General features: G+C 32.3%; 1 protein-coding gene across 2 annotated transcripts; it reads right to left on the bottom strand.

Moving 5' to 3' along the window:
• Window positions 1-4,818: 4,818 nt before the first annotated feature.
• LOC115880861 (monocarboxylate transporter 3-like) lies at window positions 4,819-27,062 on the bottom strand. Of its 2 annotated transcripts, XM_030898178.1 has the most exons (6): window positions 26,935-27,062; window positions 24,617-24,715; window positions 14,353-14,560; window positions 8,843-9,172; window positions 5,473-5,614; window positions 4,819-5,203 (listed from the first exon to the last, which is right to left on the bottom strand). In XM_030898178.1, exons 1-6 carry the CDS (start codon window positions 27,057-27,059, stop codon window positions 4,941-4,943), a joined length of 1,167 nt encoding a protein of 388 aa, XP_030754038.1. In that variant the 5' UTR covers window positions 27,060-27,062; the 3' UTR covers window positions 4,819-4,940. The 2 variants fall into 2 exon arrangements, with proteins under 2 accessions (XP_030754038.1, XP_030754039.1); XM_030898179.1 differs by lacking the exon at window positions 24,617-24,715.
• Window positions 27,063-27,364: the final 302 nt, after the last annotated feature.

The raw sequence follows: 27,364 nt of genomic DNA, 5'->3' as shown, positions 1-27,364 counted from the left end.
ACAAACCAACCTCACCAAATAACCAACTAACCAATGAATTAACACAGTCCAAATAATCACGCTAACCAACCCCCCAAATAACTAAACCAATCCAACCAAAAAGTATGAAACCAATACAATAATATCACGCTATAAGCAAAAAAAATATAAAAAAGTCTTGGTCGGCGTGAGATATGAACCACGGACCATTGGCTCACGAAGCGATAGCCTCAGCCACGGAGCCACTGGCGCTCTTGCAAAATGCTTATAGCTCAGGCATTACTTTCCGCCGACATGAATGACGTCACAATATCTATTAACGGCATTTTAGTAGGCTACCGTTTAACGGCTGTTTAAGTACATCGTTAGTTTAAACTATAGAGTCTAAAAGGAGGAGGCGAATCGAACGCAAAAATTTTGGGCCCAGATTTCATGATCTAAATGAAGTTCGAAAATCGCCGTTAGGGGCGCATGTGATCAAAGAGATTGAAAAATACACAGCTTCTTATGGCAAGAATTACTATTTTGTTATAAATTATAGAGTTCAGTTAATATTTGGGCATATTTTTGCCAGATTTAGCTTTTAGAAACGTGTTTTTTTCTAATTGAAAATTGTGCGTGGCTAAAATTGTGAATACAAAACCTTAAATTTGAGTTTGAAAAGTAAGTTAGAAGTTAGGTTATATCAGATGTCGGTTTTAGATATTCTTTTTCTAAGTTGTTATTTTAAAATTGTTTCATTATATGGTTCTTTTTAGTGCACACACGGCCGAAGAAAAATATAAGCTGCTAATATAAATCTTCCCGAGAACTGTTGTACAAAAAAGATAGTTCCAGTCACAAATATCACCAGTTCAACCTTTGATTTGATGTAAACAGTAATTAGGCGCGTTTAGGGAACACAGCCGCTGACATTCAGCGTAGAATTTCGCTAAACGGCACAAAGCAGCAGAAAGAACAAGAAACAGTAGCTGTCTCATGCGCTCTCTGTCTACTATAAAAATTTGAGAGAAATATAAATAAAATTACAATCAAATGTTATTTATGCTGATTCAGATTTTTTCAGAAAATAGTATTTTTTCTTAATTTCATTGTATTTAGAAAGTTCGACATGAGATGAAAATCAAGTTGAATTTTCTTTATTTCTTTAACTTCTTCGATCTCTATAATTTACAAGTCTTTTTCGAACGTTTTAGATTAACCTACTGCTTTGTAACTTTTTTGGCAAAAAATGTCTCCTATTTTTTAAAGATTCGATTAAATACGATTGACTACAAACTTCAACAAACCATAAAAAGTAAACAATAAACTGAGAAAATTAAAGTTATTTTTAGTTATTTTACATTAGTTGACCACAGATAAGAAAATAGATGAAGGCTGACTTGTCTCAGCCTAAATATTTACCGCTGACAATTTTGCACAGCGGCTGACCTGTTGCTGTTCGTCAGGATAGACCGTTTAGGGAAATCGCTTACTCAGCCACTCAGCCGCTGACCGTCCCTGAACGCGCCCATTTTTGTTTCTTGATGACAAATGCGAATTAAATAGTTTATGGTGTGTTTGTGTTAGTGATTTATTAATAGTTTTTCATAAAAACATTTAAAATTGATATGTTTACATGCAGTTCAGTGTGATACCATTTTAAAAACATTAAAAACTTTCGTAACAAACTAGTAGTGGTTTTACGGCAATTGACAGAAACTGAATCACGAAAATTAAAAGTATTTTATCAGGAATAACTTCAATGGAAAGTGAAGATGAACACTACTGTTGCACCCTTTGATCAGTTTATCTATCCCATAACTTTTTATAGCTGAAACCAGAGAATAGGTACATTAAGCTGAAATGTTTCCTGTGTCCAATAGTGTTTTTTCTTTAGATTTTCTGAATTTAGGTTTTAATATCATTAGCAAAGTTTTGCAAATTGTCACTGTTTCGTCAGGTTTCGTGGACAATTAAATTCAAGATGTATTATATTCAATGTCATCTAATAATTGTAAAGGTAAATTTTCGTAAATAAAATATTAATGAATAAATAATGAACTCAATTTATTTCAAAAGAGTTAAGTTAAAATTAATCTGTGCACTGACAGTATATAATTTGAATGTTTTTCTTAACATCTATCCATATTTTTTTAATTAATTAGTTATACCACTTACATTAGGACCTTTGAAAAGGCTTGGGTTTCTTTCACCCCGTTCTTTATATGCCTTTTTTCCACTGTAAGTTCCACTTATACAACCAGGTACGAAGCAAGATCTATCGTTTAGGATTTTTTTAATCATACTCATTGGTACATTGCTAATAGTTCAATAAATTAACTCTAAATTTAAAAAAAAAACTAGTAAAAACACAGTTAAATCGTATACTAACAATGAAAATAATCAATCTCACACGCTTACAGTGCCTCTGGTGTCAAACCGAGAAACTTGCTTTAAAGTAGAGACAGAAATTTTAAATATGCCCATTGTCGATAAATCTCCTTTTTAAAGTCCTCCATAGTTTAAACATAAAGAATATTTTGTTGATGTTTGACCATCAAAATCATAAAAATAAAGAAGTTGTCTAAAAATGTGCTACAATACGAATATAGTATAATGTAACTTCCTTCTTCATTTGTGTAAAAATACATAGTCAGTTTGATATAATAATAATAATAATAGCTCCCGTATATAGCGTTTAACGCCTTGGGAGTAGCAAGCTTAGGTAGCAAGGTACAGCTTGCCATACTAGAGCCGTTCGGTATACAAGGCAGGCCCTGCGCACTCTCCGCGAAACGTCAAACCACGAAATTAGTACGACTTCAAGACACCGTGCGCTAGTGTCGCCTGGCGGGAGAAAGCGACAGCCAATAAGAATTTTTCTGTTTTATGATTGGTACCTGCTCAAAAGAGGGGCCACCGGCTGAATTTTAAAATTCTTCAGTCTATTCCCGTCGTCCTTGTTCGTGGTTCGATCTAAATTTTTGTAATTGTTACGAAGTGTTATTGTGTTGACTTTTTAAAAATGGTGTTATATTGCTGTGTGTTGGGCTGTAAATCCTCTAGTAGATCGTCGATTTTGCATGGTATGCCAATGGATAAAGTGGTAAGTGTACTTATGTTGTTTTTGACCCGTTTAAAAATTCGTATATGTACTATTATATTCTTTTAGGGTTATGCCAGTCCAGGAAATCCTCTAAAAAAACTTGCATTTGAAGTATTTTAAAAAATAAAGTAAAACATAAAAGCCTTAAATAAAATTAAACAAGTTATCCCTTTATAAAGTTTAATGTTTTTATTGCTTTTGTTGATAAATATTGTTTATATTATAATGTAAAATGTCTGTATAATGTGTATGTCTATAACGTAAGGTACTAATCTATATAACGAATTATTTTTTATTCAAATGTTGAATGGATAATATTATAGTATTATTTGATGATTTTTAATAAAATTTTTGTGTTTCATATTGGTTTTTGTATTATTGTTCCGTATCAGTCTTAATATTAGAAATATTATATACATATTGTTTTTTTTGTAAACGTGAAAGAATTAATACTGTTTTTTTTTAGTTTTCTGTAAAATAAAAGTTATATTTTACAGAAATCTAAAAAAACACAGTATTAATTCTTTCACGTTTGGTAAAAAAGCAATAATGCAACTCAATTTTAAATTCCCAGCACCTGGCGGGAAAAATGAAGATTTAGTACGTTTTCAACTCACCGAGCGCTGTAAAACGCGTTCTTGATAAATGACGAGAGTTGCCAATCTAAATGTTTGTGTTCTGTGATACAAGGTAATGTGGCTAGCACTACGCTTCAACTGCCTATTATTACCTCAGGATTATGAATCCCAAGTACTCATTTAAGGCTGAGTCGACCTAGGTACCCAAACTTAATTTTAATAAAAATAGTTGGTTACTTGAGATTGGTAGACGAGAGCCTGTGCCTCTACGCCACCGAGCACCTTAGTTTGATATAAAACGTTAAATGCCAAACGCTTATTTTGCTACTTTTAGTCTCTTAATATTAATATTAAAAACTCAAACTTTACCAGCTTTTTTTTTCATTATCTTGAACGATATATTTTCACGATAACTAAAAAGAAAAAAAAATATTTATTTTTTTTGGTGCACCCTAATATACATGTACCATCGATTATGAAATGTTCGGCTTTTTAGTATTTAAGATAATTATTTTTGTTTGCGATGTAAGCAGTCAGAAATAATCAAATTGTTAGAAGGTTTCCATACTGATATTTTGATATCTGACTAGCCCCTGTTTTTCAGGCAACCATATGTTTTCACCTATATGTTCTAATCAATGACTAAAGAATCCAAGGACAAATAACACCCGAGAGCAAATTGTGACGATGACACCAAACAGTGCCGTGGCACATATTTTTCTTAACCTAGCTGTTTGAAGCAATATTTATATTTTTTGATCATTGTTTTGACTACGCCTATGGTGTATCATCCTAATTAATTACGAAAAAAACGTATTAAAATGTTAACAAAAGGTACAAAACTAGTATCGACGTATAGCACATATCAAGTACATATAGATGTTAATTGAAATTGAAGAATAATTATCGAATTCAATAAGAAAACGCTAAAAAGTTGGAGTGGACTGTTTATTTACCTATGAAACGTAACTCCTGGCTCTTTCTTATCGCTGCTGCTTACACTTGAAAGCTGAACAACTAATCACCATTGTAATAAAGTTTATACAAAGTTTACAACACACAAACTATTAAAAATCGCTAAAATTATCGCTGGTGACCAAATGATGACTCATTGTTTGCCACCAAAACAAAAAAAAAGGTCACAAATTCTGCTGCAGTCCGTATAGGGGCGTTACATGTCCTTATATTCTTTAGTCATTGGTTCTAATAATGTGCAACCAGTCACAAACATGTTTTGAGATTCGTCTTTAAATAATGAAGCAAACGGTAGATATTTTTAACTACCAAAACATTTACTACGAAGGAACCTCGTCTTTATGTTCCCACTTTATTATACGTCGTAATGGAATCAGAATTAATCCGCTTAATAAAATGCTAATTCCAGAAAAAACAAACGCCGCATTGAAAGTATTAAACGAGCTGTAGATCGCATTGATAACGGGAAGAGCGGCAAAGGCGGCTATTCCTTGGAATATCATGTGCAAACCGAAGCAATTGGTGAGATTTTCCAGTCCAAAAAATTCCACAAACATAATCGTTCTGAACACAACAAAGGAAGCTAAAAAAGAACAGAAACTCTGCATGTAGCTCTTTTAATTAGGCATTATAAAAAATATTAAGTTTATAAAAGTTCGGAATGCCTTTGTATAGGGTAAAATAAAAGCAGCTGAAAAATAAAAATAAACAGGATATTATTACTTATTACTATTTTAGATTCATTAAGTTTATAAAGTTATTAGTACGTTAGTTACTTGTTATTTTTGGTTAACTCTGTAGCTCTTTTGTTATTTAATTAATTTTGTTTTAATTTTATTTTTTGTTACCTACCTATTGTTACACCAAATACTGAACAGTATAATATTTGGCCTAAACTAGTCGTGAAGTATATAGATACTATTGTACCCCCTCCACCGACAATAAGCGTCGTCCACGTTATAAGGTTTATATCTAAAACTGGAAAACAAGAAACCTAAAAACAATAATTATTTATATATACTTCCACATAAGATCTGATTGAAAAAAGCGACGTCATTTCAACATCAGGCTTTTAAAATTACCATAGATATTTTTGATATATCACTTAATAAAATTTGCAGGCAATGCGACTGGTATGCATCTGGAAAACCTCATGGACTATCAACAGCAGCAATGGAGGTTATTTTACACCTAACACCAGTGCACATTGTCGTCGGTAGATATCCCAATACGGCAATGATTAGAATGGCCATTGACGGAAACAGTACTGTCAGCTCAGGGGCTTTGAACACCCTCAAAAGGAAAATTCCCCTCCTCCAAATCCCAGTGGATGACATACGAAGAATGTACAACTTGAAACATTGAATCTACAATGAGGAACACCTCACTGTAGCATTGAGCAATAAAAAAGTATTGTAAGAAAAAAGTTTGCTTAGCAGGAAAAAGACCATACCAGAACGTGGTATAATGATGCTTCCAAAACCAAAGCAGGGATAGGGATAGGAGTATTTAGGCCGAAAACTAAATACTGCGAACCAATAGGCACCTACCTCAGCAGCCTTCAGGCAGAAATCTACGTTATCGAAAGATGCGTACAACTTATCTTAGATAGGAACTATTGCAAACACCAAAACAACCATCTTATCCGATCATCAAGCAGAACTAAAAGCGATCAACTCTGTAACCAGCAATTCAAAGTTGGCCAAAGAAGAGCTCTAGAAAAGCTGAACAAATTAGGCAAAATAAAGTCCTCCTACTCTGGGTGCCAGCATACCAAGGGATAGAAGGCAATGAAAAAGCAAACGCTCCATCTAGAAAAGGAGCAAACACTCCCACTAACTGGACCAGAACCGTTCTGCTTCCCAAGCGGAAACCAACATAAAGCGGAACTCAAGAACCTGGAAGACTCCATCTGTAAGCTGGAATGGGAATCCTCCAAAGATCTAACACACTCGAAGAAATTTCTCGAAAGAATTTTCTCCCAAAAACTTACGACCGAGAAAAATCGATTTTCCTTGATTTAAGTAAGAACAATCTTCGGATTATCACGTTTTTACCAGGACACTGTCTCCTTAACAAACACCTCACTAGATTGAAGCTAAAAAATAACGCCGAATGCAGATTCTGTGGGGACAATAGGGAAACACCAGAACACCTCAGTACTGAATGCGCTGAGACGACAACCATTGATGTCATAAGCTTTGGTACGACTGAGATCAGAGATGGAGAACTAGCCTCTGTGAAGCCGTCTCAGATACTCGCTTTTGTCAAAGCCCTTAGACTGTATGATGAGTTATAACTCGTTATAACTTAAGAAAGGGGAACACACAATAGATCTGTAGGGTCGCGGTGATTAATCGAAAACAAGCTGTTTTTTTGTTGCCAAAGCTGTGATATTTCACATACAAAACTTCCAATGTATAATAGGTTATTGTGAGGATCCATGAGGTTCTCCAGATCTGTTGATGGTCCATGAGGTTCTTCAGATGCATGCCAGTCTCTGTACTTCGCACATGTTTTGCCTTGCTGTACGTTGGTCTAGATTTGTATACCAAGCTAGAGCAATGTACAGCAAGGCAAAACCTGTGCAAAGTACACTAATGTATTCCGTAAACAATACTTTTTAAAATAGATTTATTTATGACATTTATTACTTTTCTTATAGGAAGTGAAATAAAATATTTTATTTTTTATTAAGTTTTTAGGTAAATTTTATTAAGTGATATATCAAAATTATTATATATTATTGCATTGAATACTTCTAAAAAAGACGTAAACGATTTTAAGTCACCAGAAAAAACAGACAATTTTATTTCCGGAAGTTTCGGTCTTGGTAAATCATGCGTTATATCACGGCTCGTAGATGGACTAGCGCTTTTTGGCACACGTTTTGCCTTGCTGTACATTGCTCTAGCTTGGTATACAAATCTATCACAGCTGGTAAAAAAAGCTATCACACCTGGTAACAAATTTATTACCCTATTAACACCGAGTGACAAATTTATACCGATGGTAATCGAAAACAAGCTGTTTGGTTTGGTTTGGTTTGGTTGGTTGCTTTCAAAACTTCCAATGTATATTGGAATAGTATATGCAATAGGTTGTTGTGACGATATATGGTATTTTTTACTGTATTTAATCTAAGTTAATTTGTAAACATACAAGATGCCACTACAATCTATGGTAGTCGCAAAACAATTTCCGATGCACGTGATCAACTTTGAGTGACAAGCGAAGGCGACAGCGCTGCCAAGTTGTGATGGATTTATAAGATGAATCTTAATTTAAAAGTGACAAACAATATATTTATTATATCATTTTTTAAAGATTTTTAGGTCTTATTTTTAATTTAATAACTAATATTTTAGTAATTAATTGATTTATTTATATTTATTTATTTGTTTTATAGCTTATTTTACTTATTACATATTGGCAAAAACTAGTCCATTATGAAGATTATTCTAAGCGTTATTATGGGTAATTTTTTTATTTATTGATGTACATCTTACAACGCCATAAGTGGTAATAAGTACAAGTAAGTACAAGTAAGAGGGTGCTATTAATACACAAACTAATAATCAGAGTGGTGTAATGTGTTTATCAATCAAACTTACTTCTCTGACTGTAGTCAAGGGCAATAAATGACCTTTATTGTCACGTTCTCGTTCAAAATAGTTTATCAGGGTGGTTACAAGTCCTTTGCTTCGATTGTTTAAATGCTTTGGCATGTTTTCAACACACAATTTCAAGAAATGCAATACAAAAACTCGAAAATTTAGTTCTTAAAAGAACTGTTTGTGCTTAAAGGTGGAATTTTTAAAAAAAGACTATGAGCAAAAAAAAACGAGAATTACTCACAAAGATTCAACACGATATTATACAAAATAATGACTGACATTAGGATAATTGTGAAATAATAAACGACAACCTTGCTGAAAACGGCGCAATGTGCCAACATAGCGATAATAAAATTCGGTTTAAACTAATTTTTGCAGCTTTAATCTAAATAAAATATCTGTTACAATCATTTGCCCTATAAAGTCAAATGAAGATCTTAATTTTTTTGCTTTTAATTGCTCGGTATCTTAAATTACACAACAAATTTAAACATTTTTGCCAAAATTTCATTTAGTCAGGTTTATAGACTTTAGTGTCAATGTCGATATGATTGATGACATGCATCGGAAAATGCGATTACTTTTTTTGCGATTACAATACTTACAACTCCACACGCTATCCTGCCAACCGTATTAGCAATGCCTATCACGGACAACAACATGGCGGCCGTTCCCTGTTCAATTCCTATTTCCACCCCTCTTCCTTGGGCGTATATCAAACATCCATATATACCCATAAGAGTTAAGGAGCCGCTCACCATCAGTATCAAGAACGCTGGCGACTTCAACATTTCGTAGTTTAGTAGTGTAGCCAAAGTCCTGAGGACGGCATCGGGACACCACAGGCACCGATTCTGTTGTGCCATGTCACTGCGAGTCGCCAATCTTGAAACTGAAAGCGTATAGGCCAATGAAGGCAAGTTTTGTGGCAAAACCTATAAAAATAGATGAAAATCCGGTTATTCGGACGGTTCACTTAAATGATCCAGTTCCACATTTGCAGGACAAATTGATATACAATTCGACAAATAATGTAGAATGATGCGCAGTAGATAGTCGAGGATCGACATAGAACCAGTTTATATCTACTGGTAGTACCTGTACAGAATGTCCCATTTTCGTGTGTTTTGTATTGTTTTTCGTTTATAAGTAGAGTTACCAAGATGGAGTTTTCACCTCACTTTACTACTTTTTATGAAACTAAAAAAATACATATATTTGTCCTAGCCCTCTTAGTTCCTGAAATACAGGACAAAAATGAAGATGTTGCATTTTTCTACCCCCTTCTTCTCTTAATATGGAAGAAATCCATAATGAGGAAGAAAAAAAGGAAGAAAAAAGTCGCCATCGACCCCACGTCTGCTAAAAAAGTTATTCAACGTCAAACGTCTAAATTTTTGGTTTTTTGGATTTTTCTGGTAAACGGTAAGTTTTTTCAAAAAATAGCTCAAACCAAAATTGTAGATTATAAAATTATCTGTAACAGTCCTTACACTTTTTTCCCAAGAATTACCACTTCTGAGATGCGATTCAAAATGTCGATCGAGTTATGATCTATAAAAAATGCATGCATACGTCACAGATATACAGGGTGTCCCAGACTGAGCGTGCATTAGAAATTTCTAGAGGACTACAATATTTAGATCGGAGATTTTCTGCGCATCACTGTTTCACAACGAGATCTATCGATTAAAAATATTTTCAATATGGCGGCACTTCCGGAAACACCGGAAGTTGAAAGCAACTTTCTTATTTTAATGGGTATCCCCATTTTTTATTACTTACTTAAATTCTCTGTAAAATTTTATGAATTTTGATATCAAACACTCTATACCTAACATTAACCGTTTTTGAGAAAAAAATATTAAAAATTTGTGGAGAAAAAGAACTGCCTTACCACAGTCACTGTGGTATAAAGAGAAGACATGTGGCTATCTATTTCAAAAATTAAATTGTCGGCCAATATTATATGATAATATAATATTGGCCGTAGCTGTCATGGAATTGAGCGATTAAAAAATTGTCATAAATCATTTTTTTCAAATGGAAACCCACTTTTTTTATTTCACTAGTGAAAAGGTTTTTCAATTCGTTACTTTTTGATTATAATAGTTGCATTTAGATTTTTAATTTTATATTAGTTAGTCGTGTAGTAAGCCAATATGCCCAAAAATATAAAAAGAATCATATTAGGTCCAAAATAAAATAAAAATATCGTTATATGCAATAATTTTGGCTTTGTGTGTATTTCTTCTTTATAATGGTAAAACCAAGGCCTCTACCAAAATTCAGCTTTGCTGGAATTTTGGTAATTTAATCACTATTTTTATAGCTAAATTGGCCGAACTAGTAATTGAGCTGTCATTCTTGAAACTTTTTTAAACAAGATACCCTGTAAATAAACAGGTATTCTATTTAAAAAATACCTATAAGTTTGGGTCTTTGAATAAGAAGACTAAGGAAGGAGCATAAAGCTATCCATGTATTCATGCATGGTGGGCGGAAAAAGCACTCTAGGGTGGGGATCCTTGACAGTTCTGTTTGACGATTCATTTGACACATTTGAATTTGATTTGAAATTTTATGGATTTGTCAGTCTTTACGGAGCTTATTTTATGTTATTTATTATTTATTCTACTACTGATAGTTGTATAAAGGTAGTAATTCTAGATGGAAATTGTGGCAGAACTTAAATTAACAGTGACACTATCGCGATTTATCGAAAAAGACTCTAAGATAGTTGGTTGTGTAGCGTGCGGTAGATCTCGGCAAAAATCGAGTGAAATAATGGAACAACTTTTCGCTAGTAAGTGACTATATAATATACATACGTGTAGTAAACCGATCATTTATGAAATTCACTTAAATTAACTAATTATATATTTTTTCTTGCATTTTTGCTTTTATTTACTACTTGTCAAAGATTAGATGTCAAAGAATTTAGATCCGTCAATTTGATTTGCCAGATTTACCTGCTTCAGTAGCGTATCGGATGTTTGTGTTAATAAATAATTATTATAACTTATCTATTTTTATTAGAATTATATATTTTCGTAACAATTTTAATAACTGCCAACATTTATTCACAACGTCAAATAAAACAACATATTATTGAGTCTACCCCACGCCTACCATACATCATAGTTTTACATTTTTTAAATAAAATTAGAAGGCACTGATAAACCGGAATTTAAGTCGGCTATATTTGAGGCCCATCGCGGTGGACCTAAGATTTTTGATATGCTCCTTCCTTAGTCTTCTTATTCAAAGCATGCATCCGTCAGAGATATACATAATCGGACATTAATAATAAGGACTGGCAAAGGTTAGTCTTGGGTCGAGATTTCCGTATGTAAGAAGAGTACAATGCGTTTATAATGTACTGAACAAAGAGAGAACAGTAAACACGTTGCCAAACGTATGAAATAAACCGAGAAACTGTACACATTGCTAAGAGACGTGGAAAGGGATATAGCAGATTTGTCGCAGTTGACCGGTCGACCATGGGTCGACCCCATGGTACAAAGAATACAAGGTATGATATTGCGCAGGTTGGTCGCTACGTCACAGGTGATAACAGGCGCTATTGGTCAGCACGCTCCGCGCGCCAGTTCAAATCGTCAAGATATTATTATAAACCTGTTTTTTTTTTTTATATACCGTCATTGAATTATCGCTAAGCAAGTTACTGTGGAGCAGTGCATAAGGAGTCGGGCTAGGAAGCGAGAGACCGGAGTTCGAATCTCGGCCGGAACATCACTTTTTATTTATTTTTTTAAATACTGTTGTGTTGTATTCTATAGTTTATTTTTGTAGTATAAAAAAAAGAACTATTTATTCTGTTATTTTTTAATCTCCGTTATTAATATAAATTGATTGTTAGTACAATACCTCATTTAATATAAAATAATATTCTACTTTTTGAAATGTATCGGGCCCTAATTGTACCTAAAAGTAATATATTTTTAGTGATATACCATATTGTAAACTATTTAATATTTCAGTCACTTAAAAAGTTAATTTGCATTGAATAATTGCCTACCATTAAAGGAAATTTGAGCTATATAACCCTTGATGGGCATATTCTGGGTATGCAAATACTTCCTTTAAATTTTGGGTGTCGTTCAACTGATTTATTCTCAAAACCAGAAACATCTACATATAAAAAGAAGCACAGGTCACTAATTATAATAAACTTCACCCTTGGTATTACTTCCACTAATTATAATAAACTTCACCCTTGGAATTACTTCTATCACAATTACAATACGTTCATCTGTATTGGCATTTTCTACTTTTCGATGGGAAACAATAAACTTCCCAACATTTTTTAAATGATGTAACAATTCCTCTTGTGGTTACTTTTCCATAGATATCCTCATCTCTGTCCTCATGTGAATTCAGAGGCAATAAAAATGAAAATTATTTACCATAAACATCGCAAACTAAAAACCTAATAAACAATTTTATACCGAATATAGAAATAAATTTAGTATTTTTACCTATTATCGTCCAAATCCATGTAAATAGATAATTATTATTTTTAAATATATTTTTGGAACTGCTGGTTTTAGTAATTATTAAATTAAAGGAACTAAAAAGTCTTAAAAATAAACAATGCTTAACCATAACCCCAAAAATGCAGATCTCCTGTCAACTTTCTTTGTTTTTTATTTATTCATTATTTTCCTAGTGACGTCACAGGTGGTATGCGCGAACTGAACGAAATTGGAGCCGCTATCGATCATACCTTGTATTCTTTATACCATGGGTCGACCCAATCAGTTTTGCGGCTACAGCCTGACAGGTGACATAGTGCCTGGGTGTGTGTTTTTGTTTTTGTCACTATTGGTCACTATTATAACCCTAACCTTAAATTTTCTTTGACAGTTTTGAAAACAGGTACAACTGTGACCTGTCAGGCTGCAACTAGTCCTAATCAGTACCTCTGTGAGTACTTAAAGTTCTAGTAAAAGGTGCACATCATGCGTTCAGCTTCATGATTTAATTACGTCTCGTGATATTTTACTTGTTTATTTATTAACGAGTCGTTTAATTTTCCCTATAGCTTAAAAATGTTTAAGTGCATGTTAGAAACACTTACATTTTTGGTAAAAATAAGTGGAATTGAGTTAGTGTTCGACAGTAATTGCGCTATTAGAACTCTGAATTCAAAAATCAATATCTTGAAATCTATTGGTAATAATTGATTGCAGTTCTTAATATTTCTGCTATATTTTCTTCGCAGACAGTACGTGAAAATCTTTATAAGTAAAAAAGTTCGCGATTGCTGAAAATTGCTATGCACTAAAAGTAAATAGTTGTAAATGATGGGTTATTTAAAATTTTTGAATGGAATAGAGCAACCTTGTCGAATTTTTCTTATTTAAACATATTGTAAAAGATCCGACCTTCAAAATAATTTTTTTTTTATTTTGGCATTTGACCTTGAATAACTTACTTAGCAGACGTGGGATCTATATGGACTTATTTCTTCTTCTTTATAATGGTAAAACCAAGGTCTCTACCAAAATTCAGCAATTTTCATTGAAAATTTATTTTTATAGCTAAATTGACCGGACTGATTGATGCTCGAAACGAAAAAAAAATGATCCAAACTTTTTTAAATGCATCCCATTTAAAAAATATAAGTTTGGGTCATATTTATTGCATTGTAACTTTTTAACATAGACGGCCAGTTTAAAATAAGTAGTCAAAACAGTCGAATAAGACGCTGCTGACAAAGGAAAATTGATTTAAGAAATAATATACAGGGTGTCCCATTCAAAAACATAACTTTGAGTCATATTTCAAAAATGACAGCTCCCAGCAAAAAAACTAGTTACGCCACTGGTTTCTACGTAAACTACTCTACGGGACTCAGTTTTTACCTTTTCGATAAGTTATAAGATCGGTTATAAGATAACCAAGATACAAAGAAGGTCAAGAAAAACATTATTTTCAATTTCGCCCTGTATTTCAGAAACCAATAGGGATAGGACAAATCTGTGTGTAGCATATTAGCTTCATTTCGTAGCAAGTGATGCGAAAGCCGCCATGATGGCATGCCGTGTTACACGAGAAGAACTACAGAAAAAAAAACGAAATGAATTACCCTTTGTGTGGCTCCAGATATTTGACTTCCTCTTCTCGAATACTGGGACAACGGATAGAGAGAGCCCTGATAAAAAATATCTTCTCTGTACATCGGCCTGTTTATAGTGAGGTAAGATTCTTTTGAATCATATTGATCGTGGCAGCAATATAAATTACAGTTCAATTTTTTCCATTTATTCCAGTTACAACAAGTAGAGCAAGGCTTACTATAAAAATAAAAAGTATTTAATTTTGAATACCTATCTACTATTATATACTACTACTCAATAATAAATGTTTTTGAATTTTTCAACGAAAAACAATTTTTTTCTATATTCTTGTCTGCAATAATTGGTTGATTATCTAATTACAATAAAGATCGAAAAAAGTCGTCGGAATTGGCTTGCAAATGGACGCTGGACGCTGTCATTATACAGAGTAAAATATATGCAAATAATTTTAAGGGTAATAAGCCCTGGCGAAACAAGGTATTGATAGGCCTATAATAGAAACATTCGCCAATATATACCAAGAAGCCAAAGCACAAATTAAAGAACTAAATACAAACTGCAATAAAGTAGGTCTCAAAATTAGTTTAGCAAAAACTAAAGTAATGTACAACGAATTAGTAGACAAAAAAGGCATTCTAGTATAACACTACTCTGGAAATAATAGAAGAAAATATATATTTGGAACAACTAATAAACACAGCTCGCGATCTCTACTGCCAGAAATCAACAAAAGAATTAAGTTAGCATGAAATATTTATTGAAGAACCTCAATCAGCGATGGCGACAGCGCTGCCAGATTGTGATGGATTTATGAGATGAATCTTAATTTAAAATTGACAAACAATATATTTATTATATAATTTTTTAAAGAGTTTTACGTTTTATTTTTAAGTTAATAACTAATATTTTAGTAATTAATTGATTTATTTGTTTTATAGCTTATTTTACTTATTACATATTGGCAAAAACTAGTCCATTATGAAGATTATTCTAAGCGTTATTATGAGACGACACTAAAACTCACAATACCCTAGACAAGGAAAGAGTCTCTCTTTCCTTCTCTAAGGACAAAATACTCGGAAGCTGAAACGCGCAACCGCGGTTTAAGTCAAACTCGTGAATTTTAGAATGGACTTTGTAAACAACGGCACTTTTATAAATATCAGAGTAAATATGGCCCTATTTAAAAACAAAGTTAAAAATTCATCAGCATTCCTGTATTTTTAAATAATACAAAAAATACTAAAAGCACTTTAAAGAAGATTTACAATTTGTGAATGTGTTTTGGGGATCCAGCGATTCGTAGAACTTTGATAATTAATATTACAGACTGGATTATTTTTAATTTGTGTTGTTTCACTTAATCTTGTGAAAAACACTATAATAAGAAGAAACGTATTATTTGCCCTCTGTTTAGTCTAAATATGGTAGTCTGTATAGTTTCTGGAAGTTGCAGTATATTGCAACAACATTTGAACGTAAACACCATTAAGTAAAATTGGTAATGCAAACGCATAACTTTGCCTATGACTTTGCTACAAAGCCTACAAAGGAAAGTTATAAACTGTTGTACGAAAAACAGAAGATTAGGTAAGATAAATTATTATGCATTCGCCAAGTCAAGAAAATATAATGTCTATGTGAAAAAAAAACTTACAATTATTATTGTAATCATAGTAAATCAGCCAGGTAGGTAAAATATAAATGAAAAAAAAAGCACTATGCCAAATAGTCTCTTTTTATTTTTAGGATACATCAGCAATTGTTCTAAATAAACAGAGAAGGCCAGTGGTTCAATAAAAAGACCATATAATGAGCCATAAAAGGAAAATGGATAAGCAAGAATTATTCCGAACAAAGTGAAAGAGGTTATTGGTTTAAGGCTTTATTTATTTTGTTTTTGGTCTTAGTTAAGTAAATATGTATTGACTGTTGGTTAAGGGTTTTATATTTATTTTGTACTACATACTACCTGTACAATGTGGTATTGTTTATTGTTAAAATTATTGTATTTTATTGTTGTAATTATTATATTTTCTGACATAGAACACCCATGAGTTTCTTGCAGTTTCTTCTTATAGGCCATAATCGAAACTGCAACATTCTAATAAAATTAGAACTCTATAAATTTGTTTTTTTTATTTCTAATATATTACAGTAATTAAGCCAACAAATTTTCAAATAAAACGTTTATTTCCCCCATGAAAATGTGATTTAATTCAAGAACTGATATTTTAAAAGACTTCCAACTTGATTCGGAACATAATATTTCTCTGCCCTGTACTGTATTACAAATTTTTCTAACCGGTCTTCATTCATATATAGGACATAATGATAATAACTAGAGTAGAATTCGAGAATAATGAGCTCTCTCCAAGTAAAGCTATGGTTCTCACTTATACATCAAATTAGATAGTGATCATGCAATCTGCAAATGAAACAATTTTTAATTTACCTACACCAATAATCAATGCAACTTTGACTAAAATCACTTGATGTAGGCAATATAGGCATATTACCAAATATCAGCCAGATACATTAACCACCTTCCTTCTTTAAAATGAGCAAATAATAACAAATTACATTTCGTAACTTTAATGATATTTGTATGTTTTAAAAATATATGAATGCAGATCAGTTTTTAAATATAGCCGTATTTCTAAAAATAGTCTAAAAACTATAAAAAAACAAAATGAACAACCAAAACAGTCAACTACTGTTAGCAATTTATTATTATTCATTATGTTCAAAATTCCCGCAAAGCGCTTTTCGCCGAACACAACCGAACTCTCCGTGTAGGATCCGAATGCTTCCGAGGTTTTGGTGAGTTTTAGTCATTGCCTGGAAACTTATATGGTGAAATTTTGATAAAATAATTTAGTACTCACTAAAAACACGGTATGTCGTTAGTGATAGGAAAAATAATTTTGAGAGGTTAATAGTTTATTTGGTTGCCTGTGATATGCATATACAGGGTGTTTCCTAATTAATCTAAAAAATAAAAAAACGTTAGAAAACGGCTTAAGGCGGGCTCTTAATAAGTATATTTATTTTTTTCTCGGCAACTGTAGATCAGAAAGGAAGTACTTTAGACCCAATGGTTATATAAAAATTGTTTTAAGAACACATGAGGAATCACACCACAATTTTTTAGACTAATTAAAAAACACCCTGTATATTGTCAACTTGACAATGATTGTTGATAAATCAAAAAATACCTTTTCTGTGAAAGAAGCCTGATTTTCGCAGGAAAAATTTTGGTTTTTATTTAATTTGGGCCTGCGTCTGCAAATACTGGTATGTTTTTTAATATTTTATCTATCTAAATTTTAAATATCATAGTCAGAAATAGTTTTATTATTTATTAACTGTAAAAATAGTATACTTATAAGTTTTATCAAATATTGTGATTTACTTTCTACCTTGTAGTCAAAATTTATATTTAATAAACTGTAAAATATATATATTCTTATGTTTTATTAAAGTTACTCTGATATACTAATATATCAGTGTAACTTTAAAACTAAATCCTCTGAAATCAAATATAAACATAAAAAATATTTACAGCAGAAAAGGCGAAGGCGCTGGGTTAAACGTAGTCTCTACTAAGAACACGGAGGGGCGCTTTGACCCAAAATTTTACTAAGTTTCATATCTATCTTAATAGAAGATTATTTTCTTTTATCTATGGTTTTAGTGTCGTCTGTTATTATGGGTTATTTATTTATTGATGTACAGGGTGGTCGGAATTGGTCTCTTTTAACAGAGAAAACCTATTTCCTGACTAGATAGAGCAAAACCGACATAGATGTCATGGGCTCGATTTCTGAGAAACGTTTAATTGCCTAAACCGCCTCTCCATATTTTCATGGCCAACCGAGATACGGAGTCTTTTTGAATTTTTTACCATTTGGAAAATTGCCTATAACTTTTGTATTTACCCGGAATAATAAAATTCTGTAAAAACGTTCTTAAGGCACTTTTTTAAGCACAATCCAGTGGCGTAGTCAGTTTTTTTCTATACTTGCTTTTTTTGTCAGAAATAATAAAAAATATAATTTTTTAAATGGAAATCATAGTTGGCTATGAACTTAAAAAAATGCTGGCGTTTAACCCCAGGGGGGTGACAGTGAAATAGGAAAATTGGAAACAGTCATTAGTGTCATTCCTGTCATTCTCCTCACGACAAGTATGGCCGCCTAGACAAGGACAGCATTGTTTTTGTCTAACTATTATCTAACTTCACAGTTTAGAATTGACAGATTTCAGTTTCAGAGACAACTTCAGATTTGTTCTAGAACAAATTCGAAAATATTGGACGCCATTTTAATTCATTCCGTTTAGTTTCTGTTTTGGAAGTTCAATTTAATATTTCGGCTGAAATTTATAAATATATAAAATATATATTACATGAAGAATCCTGGAGAAAATGACGTTTCTGCAGTAGTAGGTATGTCCCATGTATATGAAAAAATAGGTAGTAAATAAACACTGTTTTTACATTTTTAGATGCAAGAAAATGGTGTTATAATCTCTTTGATCGGCGATTTTTTTGAAAATGGAAACAATTACAGCAAGGTAAGATCATTTTTTAACTATAGCCAACATTAGTTATCTCCAATATGTGCGATTTATTGTCAATAATGCAATAAATCTTACTGATAATCTGATTATGTTATCCGACTAAAAGTCTCTTTTTGCATCTTTTTGATTTATAAGCCAGGTTCTTTGGGAATAATGGACGCTTTTTTTAAACAGTATATTTATATTTTATACCTATTGATATTTTTACATTGTTAATTTTAGTATAAAAAAATTGTTTTTCTGCCTGCTGGGTCCTGTGATGTAACTCCTTTCGACTTTTTTTATGGGGGAAATTAAAAGGCATTATATATAAGGGAAGAACCATTGGGACGAGAGAAGAATTACAGTATTTACAAATTATTAAGTCATGCTTATACCTTAACTAATTTACGTTAAAAGTGCATATAATTAACTAATTGGTATTGAAACAATACAATCCTCTATATTTTTATATTTATTTAGTCACGTTGTTCCATATTTCAAATAAATATATGTGAATAAATTATTTTTTGGTTTTATTCAATGTCAATTGGAAAGTTAGTTCTCCAGACGACAACGAAGGCTTTCGGTGGCGTATCGTGTTTCCACGATTTAACACAGAGTTGACACTTCTTTCTAGTTAATTATTTTATGTTTAACCCTTTCCAACGATATAAAGTTATGTGTATTTATTTCTAAGAATGAGAGAAATATTACGTTTTTTATCTTTGTATCGAAGCGGGCCTTGATTTTGTGTTGACATATAGTTGCCTAATTACTTTTTATCACAATTTAATATTCTATATCATTATTTATCTGCATAATTAAAGACTTTTGAAAAGGTAAATCAACATTCTATATTAGTATTACCATTTACAATTTCTGAGAAACGTTAATAAGCCTAAACCGTCGTTCATATTTACTGCCAACCGAGATACGAAATTTTTTGAATTTTTTACATTGGAAAATTTCTTTGGCCAGGGTTACAACTGCATCTATTAAATGGGGAATTTAGCGAGAATTGGATTGGAACAAGGGATCCCAAATCTTCGCCTGCTTGGGTCCTGTGATGTAACTCCTTTCGACTTTTTTTATGGGGGAAATTAAAAGGCATTATATATAAGGGAAGAACCATTGGGACGAGAGAAGAATTACAGAAGGCTACTAGGCAAGGTTTTGGACTTATTACAACAGTTCGCCTAATAAATTGTTGTAACTCTGTGCGCAAAAGATGTTTATTGTGTATTCAACAAGGGGGTGCTCAGTTTGAACATCTTTGATGATTATTTTTTTAGAAAACTATATTCGTCACTCAAAAAATACTTTTTTTTAGTTTTATGCTTTGTTTATTGTATCGATTTCAATTGTAATTACTAATACTAATATATAATGTTAATTTACCTTTTCAAAAGTCTTTAATTATGCAGATAAATAATAATATAGAATATTAAATTGTGATAAAAAATAATTAGGCAAATAGGTCAACACAAAATCAAAGCCCGCTTCGATATAAAGATCAAAAACCTAATATTTCTCTCATTCTTAGAAATAGATGTCCATAACTTTAGATCATTGGAAAGGGTAAAACGCCAGCATTTTTTTAAGTTCATAGCCAACTATGATTTCCATTTAAAAAATTATATTTTTTATTATTTCTGACAAAAAGAGCAAGCATAGAAAAAAACTGATTACGCCACTGGATTGTGCCTAACAAAGTGCCTTAGTACCGTTTTTACAGAATTTTATTATTCCGCAAAATAAAAAAGTTATGGGTATCTAATTTTCAAAATGGTCAAAAATTCAAAAACACCCCGTATCTCAGTTGGCATTGAAAATATCAACAGGCGGTTTACGCCATTAAATGTTTCTCAGAAATCGAGCCCATGACATCTATGTCGGTTTTGCTCTATCTAGTCAGGAAATAGGTTTTCTCTGTTAAAACAGACCAATTTCGACCACCCTGTACATCTTACAACGCCATAAGTGGTAATAACAAGTAAGAAGGTGCTATTAATACACAAACTAATAATCACAGAATTTAATATAAACTAACTTTCAAAGTGGTGTAATGTGCTTATCAATCAAACTTACTTCTCTGACTGCAGTCAAGGGTAATAAGGACCTTTAAAGGCTGACGCTCATTAGACGGAAGCGCGCCGGAGCGCACGGTAGCGCGGCGAAAAGGAATTTTTATAATACATAGTTTTAAATCGTCTCGCTGCCGACCGCTGCTTTTCCGCCAAGTGAGCGCGCTCCCATTTAAAACTATGTATTATAAAAATTCCTTTTTGCCGCGCTTAAGGCTGACGCTCACTAGAAGGAAGCGCGGCGAAAAGGAATACATAGTTTTAAATGGGAGCGCGCTCACTTGGCGGAAACGAAGCGGTCGACAGCAAAACGATTTAAAACTAAACCGTATTCAAATTCAAAATGCACCAGTATAAACAAATGCACAGTGCGTGATCAGCACGTGTCAGGTCAGCGGCGAAATCTACCCTGATTGGCCGGCCAGCCATAGAGCCGTTGAGGTAGGCGGTTGAGATTTATTACAGGGTCGGCTTGCATAGCGCGTTAAGGAATACTCTTTGATAAAATAAAAATTTGATAAAATATTTTTCTTTTCAAAAAAATATGTCGTTAGACTTTAAAACGGATAATACAGCAGGCTACGAAAGTAAGTTAGATCTAAGTGCTTTTTTAGTAAACAAAAATGTATTAAATTATGTAAAACGTTTACATCATTGCATTTTTTTGCAAATAGTATTATAAAGTAAAGTAGAGCTTTCAGTTAACGTCTCCTTTTTGCTGCCAGGGCTAATCTGGACGGGGCCTACTTTGTTTACGCGGAATCCGAACCGCGGTCCTCGGTCATATCATGGTCAATGGCCTACCGACTTAGGAAGTGTCTAAATCAACTCTTACTCACGAGATATCCGATCTCATCCGGCATCGAACCGGCGTGAATGAGCAGTGTATATCAATAGATTTTACACTTTTCCCTTGAACAACAACACGATACAGAGTTTCGAACCGGTTACCCGTCCATCCACCGGTATCGCCTTACGTCGCTTAACTTCGGTGTTCTAATGGGAACCGGTGTTTCAACGTAGTTAAGCCGTTGCTAAATAGTATTATAGAAACAGATACCTATTTATACCGATATTCAGATATTGCTGTCAATAATGGCAATAAAAAAAATCAGTAGTACCAAATAAAAAGATAATTATTTTAAAGGACAAATTAAGCCCTTTTAAAAAACACCAAATTTGTTAAAATCGGTCGTGCCAAAGAATAATGTAATATTTTAATATCCTCGCCCCCTTCCCCTCACTTTATTTCACAAATTTTATGTAGTTTGATAACAATTAAAGGTAATTATTGGGAAAACTGTAAATCGTCCGATTTTCACCAAAATTGGTATATACCCTATTTTGAAGTCGTAGATTACGAATTTGAACTTTTTTCCTGGCGGTCTCTTACCGTTTTTCAGAAAAACGGAAAATAGTCTCTACATAGAATTTTTCTTAATTTCTCATATTTTTAAGGTTTTCTAGCACATATTTTGTTAGGTATTCCATAAACAATGAGGTTTTTGCTATTTTCTGTTACTTTTTTAACCAATTCTATGCATCATAGATATATTATATGCTCCGCATAGAAGTTGAAAGCAATGCAATCAAAACTCTTTCGCGTAACTTTGTGGATATAGGTATATTTAACTAGTGTCAGATCTCATAATAGGTAATTTATTTAAAATCTCTAATCACCCGAAAAAATACAAGATATGGCAACGTTGTAAATTTTCAAATTTCTAGATTAGGTCTACAATATATTTGTCTCTCTCATTACATACGAGAGAGAAAGAAGAATATATGAAATGTCAAACTTCCATCTGGTCTCAATTTTTTTCTTTGTTATTTTGTTAAGAAAAGTGTTTTTCAATAAAATTTTGGACATTTTTCTATCCTCAATCAAGTGTGGCTTTTAGATAAACTATGATATAATGAAAATATAATGAAATTATTACTTTATAGAGCTAAATAAAGAAGAATTCAATGTTGAAATTATTTTCCGTTTTTCTGAAAAAGGGTAAGAGATCGCTGGTTGGTTCATTCAGATTCGACAACAAACAATCTACGACATCAAAATAGAGTATATACCAATTTTGGTGAAAATCGGACGATTTCCAGTTTTCCCAATAATTACCCAATTAAATAATATAAATTTCCATCATAAAACATAAGCAATAGTAAAAAAAATCATAAAAATATACATAATAATTTTATGATTTGAAATATCCGACCTTAGTGCGGTCCTGGTTATATTACTACAGCGTTCCTGTTCACGTGCTTGCCTCATGCCCCTGTTTATATTAGGTGCACCTTGGGGTTGAATTTACTATATATATTATAAAAATTCCTTTTCGCCGCGCTGCCTTGCGCTCCGGCGCGCTCCTCTCTAGTGAGCGCCAGCCTTTAATGTCAGGTTCTCGTTGAAAATAGTTTGTCAACAACTCGAAAATTTAGTTCTTAAAAGAACTGTTTGTGCTTAAAAGTGCAATTTTTAAAAAAAGACTACAAAATAGGCAAAAAAACGAGAATTGCTCACAAAGATTCAACAACAACACGATATTATACAAAATAATGACTGACATTAGGATAATTGTCAAATAATAAAGGACAATATTGCTGAACACTGCGCAATTTGGCCAACATAGCGATAATAAAATTCGGTTTCAACTAATGTTTGCAGCTTTAATCTAAATAAAATATCTGTTACAATCATTTGCTTTATAAAGTAAAATGAGGAGCTGCTCGGTATCTTAAATTATACAACAAATTTAAACATTTTTGCCAAAATTTCAGGTTTATAGACTTTAATGTAAATGTCGATATGATTGATGACGTGCATCAGAAAATGTTTTGCGATTACAAATGAAATGAATGCCACTTTATTTAAAGAAAAAAATATTCGAACAATGTGTACTACCTGTATGATCTAGGCATGCGAAACCTGGACACTTACATTTACATTATAAGGAAACTGCAGGTCGCACAACACTCAATGGAACGAAATTATACTGGGAATAACCAAAAAAGACCGTAAAAATTAGAGTATATACAAAAAAAGACCCAGATAATAGATGTGATTCACAGAATCAATTCTCTCAAGTGGGAATGGGCAGGACACCTGGCAAGAAGGACGAACAACAGATAGACCACAAAAATTACAACATGGTACCCACGAGGAAATAAAAGACCTAGAAGAAGACCAAACCTGAGATGGGACTATGATATTAGAGGATCTAAATATGTGAGGGAGGCTACACCATAATTGGAAATAGTTGAATAAGCTGAAAATGATGATGATGAATTTTAGGGGTGGTATATTTCTACCCCAGAAATATGTCTTAAAAAAAAAGAAGGTTTTTTCGCGATTTTTTTTGAATTTTTCGTTATAATCATAATATCTTGATAATATCGCTTCGTAAGTAGTAAACTAAATTTAGAAGTGCGAAAACCTAGAAAAATGTCCAGTGGTTCTCAAAAAAAAATATTTTTTTTAAATTTCAAAGCAAAGTCGGTTATTTTTATTAATTTATTTATATTAAAATATGTTTCTTTTATCGAGCTCTACCAACCCCAAGTTGAGACTGTTTTTTTTTCGATCATACAGTATATATTTTTAGTAACAAAAATTACGTCTTACCCGCAACATTTTCGTTTCTTATGTCTAACAGAATCATTATCAGTTTCTTCTCCTCTTCCAGGTCCTACACTTAAATACGTTGATAATATTTCTTCATTTCTTTAACATACAAAAAAAGGTATTTTTAACTTATAACAATATTATATGTGTGTAATCTGTCCAAGGGGAGGCGGGGATCTCTAATGGTGGTAGTGACAGTTGTGTCTGTCATTTTAATTCACAGGCAAATTTTATTTTCTGTCATTCTTTTGATGTTGTCTGTCGAAATCTTGACCCTGAGTCGTTGGACGCATGGACAAAACTATTTTAGTTTAAATAATTTTATAGTTCATTAGCAGAAATATTATTTAAACGAGTATTTGAAACTCTGAGGAATAAACAGAAAATTTTTCTGGTAGTGGGAAAATAATTCTGATGAGTTTTGGAGGGTATACGAGAATAATAATTGTGTAACGGGTAACGGATGGCATAGAGAATTCAGTGAATTTATTGAGTTTGAACGTTGATTACATAGATAGAAGAAATAAGTTTAGATTGGAAAGTGCCCATAAGGACAATGTAAATACTATTTGGAGCTATTCTTACAACGCTCGCTCTCCAAAACTTTTGATAATTTCGGAGCGGTTCGGCTTTTTCCCGAATTATGTCGCCAAATATTATTTATTAAAATGTATTATTGTTTTCTTTTAATTTTTTAAATAAAATACAGTGTGTTGTATATAGGTTGTTAATTTGTTTATTACTCGCGGCAAGAACTTTATGGTTGAAATGTGGCAACCTCGGCCCACTCGTCGATAGACGACGCGACGCGACGGGACGAGTCGGCAGAAAACCCTATAAGTGCATGCATTCTCAATAGGCAGTGTTGCCATTCTGTTCCCCTATAAGTAACTGTTCAGTTAACAACCTGTATAAGAAACCTTATTTTATATAAGGACATTTATGAAATAACTATGAAACATTGGAAACAAACGTTATGCCACTATCCACGATGGTTTTTGCAGTTCATAGTTCACACAGCTTTTTAAGTTATTAATGCCACTTTTTCACAATTATCACGGGTTTAGCTTCATTCAGAACCTCGCAATTAGTGGAATAAATTAGTGGTTTCAATTAGAATAGAAGTTTGTTCCTTTAATTTCAATGTAAGTATTCAGAACGTCAAAATTAGTGCATCTTCAATTAGTAGAAAAAGATACCAAACTTTAACTTTTCCACTAATTACTTCAAATTTTGCGAGAAATGTAATTTTGGCCTTTGATTATTTTCCGTCAAGTGAAACTGTGGTTAGAAATCAAAAGTTGATTGTTTTTTAAGCTAAATATTAAGGTTTCTATATGGACACAACTGACTAACGCAAGCTGTTGCTAGGATATTCTACTAATTTTAATTGTGTTTTTTAAACATTGTGAATGATCGTAAACTAAAAAGTATAAAGTGTAATTGAAACCACTAATTTATTCCACTAATTGCAAGGTTCTGAATGAAGCTTTTGGGTAAATAAAACTTAAATTAAACTCACAAAATAGCAATAATTACTTTGAAAATGCCGTCGTTGAGGCTTTAAACATTTTTCGGAATTTTTTCAATAAGAGCGGTTTAGATTTTGAAAGATTTAAAAATTTTTGAAGATTCTGATTTTGACAAGAGATATGGATAAGAGAAAATTATTTATGTTTTTGTTTGCGGTTGTTCTTAGCAACCGCTATAGCAGCGCTAGATCGCGTACAACGGTCGTGACCCAAAACAATTTCGCGACCCAAAATTTTGACGGGCATTCCAATCTAAATTTATTTCCTTTATCTATGATTTACTTGTCAAAGATTAGATGTCAAAGAATATAAATATACGTCAATTTGACTTACCTGCTTCAGCAGCGTATCGGATGTTTGTGTTAATAAATTATTATAACAATCTATTTTTATTAGAATTATATATTTTTATGACAAATTTAATAACTACCAACATTTATTGACAACGTAAAATAAAACAACAAATTACTGAGTCATATTTTTACACGTTTTGAATAAAATTAGAACGGCACTGTTTAACCGAAATTTAAGTCGGCCATTCTAGGACCCCGTGAAGTTCGATCTAAAATTTTTTATATACTCCTTCCTTAATATTTTTAGTCAAAGGCAATAATAAGCTATTCAAAATTGATCGAATAAGTTAGAGCAAATCCATGTTTAAAATTTCAATATTTTTCTTTCCACAAAAATTTTAATTTACTAAAAGCAAGTTACTTTTAGTAAATTGAAAGAATTTCTTAAACCTTCAACAATTTATATATATATATAAATATACCAAGAACTTACTGTGGAACTAGATATCCTTCATAATTTGATTGCATACTGGTATCTGTCTCTGATATAGCTGGGAAGTATGTGTTTTTGAATCGTTGAAAGAAGCCAGCGAAACCTTTACTTTTCAGATCGCCCATGCGTTCCAGAGTAGCTAAAATAATACAGAATGACAATTTGAGATACTATCAGGAATATCAAATATATTTGATACAAATTAAAGTTTCAGTTACGCACTCGAGAGCGCAATTTTTAAATTCATTGTTACCAACCATGGATATATTTGGCACCAGGCTGACTAACTGGAATTTAAATTTCCCGCTGATTCAGCTGGTAGCTCTGCTGTAAGAAATGTCAAGTTGCTACATTTATTTACTTATTTCCTGACATTGTCATTCGTTTTGACACTTTAGTTTTCTATTACGAGTTTTTATTTTAAATGAAT

The sequence above is a fragment of the Sitophilus oryzae genome, unplaced genomic scaffold, assembly GCF_002938485.1.
Source record: "Sitophilus oryzae breed Bouriz unplaced genomic scaffold, Soryzae_2.0 scaffold_165_pilon_pilon, whole genome shotgun sequence".
Lineage (NCBI taxonomy): Eukaryota > Metazoa > Arthropoda > Insecta > Coleoptera > Curculionidae > Sitophilus > Sitophilus oryzae.
This window is presented reverse-complemented; position numbering and strand designations above follow the sequence as displayed.